General features: G+C 34.7%; 1 protein-coding gene across 1 annotated transcript; it reads left to right on the top strand.

The window, feature by feature from the left end:
* The first annotated feature begins 575 nt into the window (after positions 1 to 575).
* On the top strand, positions 576 to 5,189 carry LOC114294357 (phytosulfokine receptor 1). Its single transcript, XM_082920261.1, has one exon. The coding sequence runs from the start codon at positions 875 to 877 to the stop codon at positions 2,978 to 2,980; it is 2,106 nt and encodes a 701-aa protein (XP_082776387.1). The 5' UTR covers positions 576 to 874; the 3' UTR covers positions 2,981 to 5,189.
* Positions 5,190 to 5,760: the final 571 nt, after the last annotated feature.

Raw genomic sequence — 5,760 nt, forward strand, 5'->3', positions numbered from 1 at the left:
ATTTAACTTTTTTATAATGTACTGCCAATATTGGGAAAGGTAGACAGATGACAAGTCATAGGTTTGGATGTTGATTGATTTTTTTTATATATTTTAATTTTGGATTAAAATTTTTATTTGAGATAGATTTTTTTATTTTTTTTCTTATTTTTGTAAGAGAAAAAATAAAATAATTATACTTTGAATGTAACATTTTATTTTATTAATTTTTAACTTATTTTGGGAGTGTTTAGTAAGTCGGATTTGGGCTATTTTTTAGCTAAAATTTACAAAAAGAAAAATTAAATTAAAATAGTTAATAAAATAAAATATCACATCAAATTCATAATTATTTCATTTTTTCTCTTACAAACATCACATTTAATTATAAAAAAATTCAATCTAATTTTTAAATACAATTATTTTAATTTATTAAAATAATCAAATATTAAAATAACTTATTAAAATAATTAACTTTTAAAAATTTTTATTTGTTTGTGATTAAAAAAATTTTTTAACCCCAAAAATTCTCATAACAAAACAGTGCTATAACATACCGTGTTTAAAACTTCCATTAGACTAGCTTGTAGTTGCTGTCGTTGCCATTTAAGTGATTGATGTTTGATGTGGTGATTTCTCGTCCAACCCGGCTAGAGGCGTCGAGAGAATTCTCCTCTTTGATTGTTTATATAAACCCAAACCCAGAACCCATTCATCATTATATCTCATCAATTCTTGTTTGTTTTTGTTTTATCAACAAAGGTACTGAAACTAACAAAACCCAGATCACAATTCATCGCCTAGCAACTGGGTTCTTCTAAAACCTGACTTTATCCCTCTCTCTCTCTCTCTCTCTCTCTCTCTCTCTCAAGCTCATTGTAATTGTTTCTCTGGGATGGGTGTGTTGGAGATGTGGGTAATCTTCACTTTCGCTCTTGTGTTCTCTTCACCAGTTCAAGTTTCGAATTCCCATAACATCACATGCAATTCGAACGATCTTCAGGCTTTAGAGGCTTTCTTGATTGGATTAGATTCAGGAACTATCAATGGTTGGGGAACATCAAATTGCTGTAACTGGTCAGGAATCACCTGCAATTCATCTTCTTCACTCGGTTTCTTCAACGATCCTATCGATTCCGGTAGGGTTGTGAAATTGGAACTCTCGGGGAAGATATTGGCTGGCAAACTCAATGAAACTACTTTCACTGGTTTAGACCAACTCAGAACCCTAAACCTCTCTATCAATTTCCTCCGAGGCTCTCTTCCTCCATCTCTGTTTCAAATGTCAAATCTACAAGTCATCGACCTCAGCAGAAACGATTTCTCTGGTTCAATTCCAATGAGTATCAACCTCTCATTTCTCGAGATCTTAGACATTTCTGATAATTCATTTGAAAGCTCGGTTCCTGTGGGGATTTGTATCAATTCAACTCGAATTCGGATCATTGATTTTGCTATGAATCACTTCTTTGGTAGAATTCCATCTGGGTTTGAGAATTGCAGCTCGTTAGAACACCTCCGGCTTAGTCAAAATTTTCTCGCCGGAGATATACCGGAGGATATTTTCCGGCTACCAAGATTGAACCAGTTGGATCTTCGGAATAATCGGTTTTCGGGTGAGCTCAGCAGTGGAATTGGTAATTTCTCTGATCTTGTTGGTTTGGATATATCATGGAATTTGTTTTCAGGGCCTATCCCAGATGTTTTTCATAGATTTGCAAAGTTACAAGAATTTTATGCTGAATCCAATAATTTTTCTGGTGGAATTCCCAATTCTCTGGCGAATTCTAGGACTATTACTTCACTTGTTTTGACAAACAATTCTTTGAATGGTGTAATTGATTTGAATTGTTCTAAAATGATCCATCTGGTTTATCTCAATTTAGGCAGTAATCAGTTCACCGGGCTAGTTCCTGATAATTTCCCACTCTGTCCGCGACTAAAAATACTCAGTCTTTATGGAAATAACTTTACCGGGCAAATCCCAGAAAGCTTTAGGAATTTTCATGTTCTCTCTCTGCTTTCATTATCGAATTCGACCATTTTTAACCTCTCAGCTGCCCTTGATATCTTGCAGCATTGCCAGAGCTTGACTACTTTGGGTCTTTTCTATGAATTTCATGGTGAACAAATGCCTTCCTTTCCTAGTCTAAAGTTTAAAAATTTGAAGGTTCTCTCTATTGGCAATTGTGGACTCATTGGTGTGTTTCCCCAGTGGTTGAGTGGGTTAACAAATTTGCAGGTGTTGGATTTATCAGGGAATCGATTGGATGGAACAATTCCGCCATGGTTAGGTAATTTTGAGTTTCTGTTTTACCTTAACTTGTCGAACAACTATTTTACCGGAGAGATACCAAAAAACTTGACTAAATTAGAGTGCCTCATCTCCAAGGATGTCTTACCGGAAGACTCTACTCTACGCCTGCCATTCCGATCTTCATTCCAAGCAGGCATTAGAATGTTACAATATAATCAATTTTGGAAGTTGCCACCCACACTTGAGCTCAGCAATAACTCTCTCACCGGACCCATTTGGTCAGAGTTTGGGAACCTAAAAAAATTGCTTTATTTGGTCCTAAAATGCAACAATTTATCTGGAAACATTCCTGAGGGTTTGTCTGGTATGACGAACATAGAGACTTTGGATTTGTCCCACAATGATCTATCTGGAGCTATACCTCTTTCGTTGGTAAATCTCAGCTTTCTGTCAGTGTTCAATGTTGCTTACAATCAACTGTATGGGGCAATCCCTACCGGAGGGCAGTTTGAAACCTTTCCAAGCTCGAGCTTTGAAGGGAACCTAGGTCTATATGGTGGTGAACATTCATCCCGGTATCCGATTAGCAATCAAGTTCCTCAAGTAGTTTCTCCTAGTAAGTCGATGTGGGGAGAGATTATTGTCAAAATGTCATTTGGGGTGGGATTTGGGATTGGATTTGGGACAACTTTTGCTGTTATGTTCTTTTTTGTGCTAAACAAATTTACATTTTACAAAAATTGACCATTGAGTTGAATATTAGAGAGATTTCACAGAGAAGTCCCATGATATATAAAAGAAGGAATTGTATTTTGGTGAACAAACCATTGATATGATGATTGAAATAATTGAATGATTCAAGATAATTGTGAGAAAATGTGGATTATTTTTGTTTGTCCATGGGATAGTATTGCGATTCTAGTTCAGACTTGACCCATTTGTTGTTCTGGACTCGGGTTTCATAGTTTCGTATTGTTGTTTATGTCTTATTTCCCTTATACTTCCTTGAGTTTGGTTATTAGGTTGTATTGGTTGCGTTTAGAACAAGTTAATAGCTTAGTTTTCAAACTTTTGTTGCCCAGAGTTTTACTCCTCCGCTCGAGTGTCGCTTCTTGTGCTAGAGCGGGTTTTCTGAATTCTCAGTACTTTTGCAGGTCTGCAAAACTACTGGGAGAGTGTATTCTCTGCTTGAGCAGTGCTTCTTGTGCTCGACTGGTCTTTCTTGCGCTCGAACGTTGGTCTGTTGTCTACAAAACTGTTGGAAGTGTGCATTCTGCACTTGAGCGAAGTAGTTTCTTGCGCTCAAACGGAACAACTTATCGTATCTGGACGCTCGAGCGTTACTTCTTGCGCTTGAGTAGACTGTGCGTATATCAATTCATAAAAATCACTTTTTATATCACTTTTTCATTTCTTTCTCTCTCTAAACATTTCAAAATCCTAAAGTTAAGACCTTCTCTCTTTAGGACTTATTCTCTCTCTCTCTCTCTCTCTACAAATATACCAAGATCTACCCATTTCTCTACCTTACTCCCTTTGTTAAAACGGTAGAACTCATCTATAGCTTTGTTTTCATCCGAGTAGAGTTAGATTTCGGCTTGCTTGAGGTTTCTCCACTTTTTCCTTGGTCTTCTAACTTTGATGTAAGGATTTTCTACACTCTTTTATGATTTTTAACTTAACTATTTGTTTTTCATAAAGAATCTTGTTATTTTGGAGGATTTTGAACAAAGCTAGGGTTTTGGTTTAAAATCAAAAGAGGGGTTTTCAAATGGATGTATGGAAATGGTTGTGGAAGTGGAAATGAGGTGGAGTAGTGGTAAAATTGTTAATTTTGATACTTGGTTTGGATTTTGAAAGAAAAATGGATTTTGTCCTAAATGTTTCAAATATTTATTTTGTATAAATAAGTGGAATTACTATTGAAAATGTGAAATTGGATGGATATTGATATGGATGGTGGAGTTGGATATGCATTATCAGTCACCTTGAAATTTGAAAAGTTTGTCTGTATTGGAGATTTTATATCTGTTTAGAAATATCTGTTTTGGGCTATCGGTGGAGGATAGTTATGATTGTTATAGAAATTGTATGAGGATTAGGTGAATTAAAACTAATTTCTTATCCATGTGCATTGAACATTTTTGCTCATTTAATACATTGCATACACATATGAATTTAAGAAAAATGGGTGAATGTTGGAAAGATGTGTGTATCACAAAATTAAGTTGGTATGTGTGTCCATGGTGAAAGTCCCAAAAAACGCGCGTATACATGGGTGCCAATTTTCACGGAAAAAATATCCGTAAAATGGCAACAGTAGTGCTTATATAGACTACGTTTACATGGGTGTTGTTTGACGGTTTCCCGCAAACAAAATATCTGTGAAAGGTTGTACCGGTTTGAGAATTTCTCCTTGTTTCCTATGGTAGAGGGCACGATTTGAGAATTATGATATAAATTGAGCATAGCATGATTTTGAGAAAGAAATGTAAATCGTTTTGACATGGGCATTGCATATGCATTTCATCCTTATATCTTTGTTAAGATTCATACATTGTGCTAGATTATTTTTACTGGGCTTTGGCTCACCCTATTTGGAGAAAACTGTTTTCAGGTACTAGTGATATGCCTCCACCAAGGACTTAGCTTAGGAGGACTGTAAAGTTGAAGGCTCAATTTTATTTATTTTGTATTCACTTTTGTGCAAGTCTAGGGCTTTATTTGTATTGAGCTTAAGACTCACTTTTGACGTATCCAAGCCTTGACTTGGAAAGATGTAAGCTTTTAGGGCACCTGATTATATGTTCAGCTTTTATTTCTTCTTACTATTTAGTAATACATGCTGTAGGTTCAAAATGTACTATTTATGAATGTATATCGCATGTGTCACTCTTTTGTACAAGGGAATCTCATACAATAGAAGGGCAACACACTCTGATTCATATTGTTATTTACTTATCACCTTGGATGTTTTATTGCATTTTTGGGGCGTTATAGATAGGATCATATCTATTGTAATATTTTCCATGCACAAATGGTTTTTAATTTTGATGGCACTGCTTTGTTTTAAGTTTCTACTTCTTTCAATTCTACTTAACCATTACTTAGCTTGTAATGGAATTTATGGTGGCTCCGATTTTGCATGTGTACACAATAGTAGGGAGTACTCCAAAGCGTAATGTCCAAACATAACCCACATGTGATTGGGATCTCCTTTGAGTTGGACGCAAGTAAAAAAAGTTGTGGGAGTCGTGTAACGATGAGATTTTGTTAGAAAGAAGATATATATATATATATATACTTTTGAGAAATTACCTTATGAAAGGGTATATCACATGCATTCTTAATTAGGTTTTTTTTTTTTTTTTTTTTTTTTTTTTTTAGTTGTGACTATTTTTATTTATTTTTAGTTATGACTTATAAGATTTTTAATTATATCATGTGGCGTTAGGTTATAATTTATTTATTTTTTTATTTTTTTTTTAGTTATGACTAAAAAAGTATGAAGTTATCATTTTTTT

This window comes from Camellia sinensis, chromosome 3 (genome assembly GCF_055761805.1).
Source record: "Camellia sinensis isolate YWXY chromosome 3, ASM5576180v1, whole genome shotgun sequence".
NCBI lineage: Eukaryota > Viridiplantae > Streptophyta > Magnoliopsida > Ericales > Theaceae > Camellia > Camellia sinensis.

What these genes read in the sequence shown, in the direction of transcription:
- LOC114294357 (XM_082920261.1), top strand. Translation starts at nt 875, where the DNA reads ATGGGTGTGTTGGAGATGTGGGTAATCTTCACTTTCGCTCTTGTGTTC.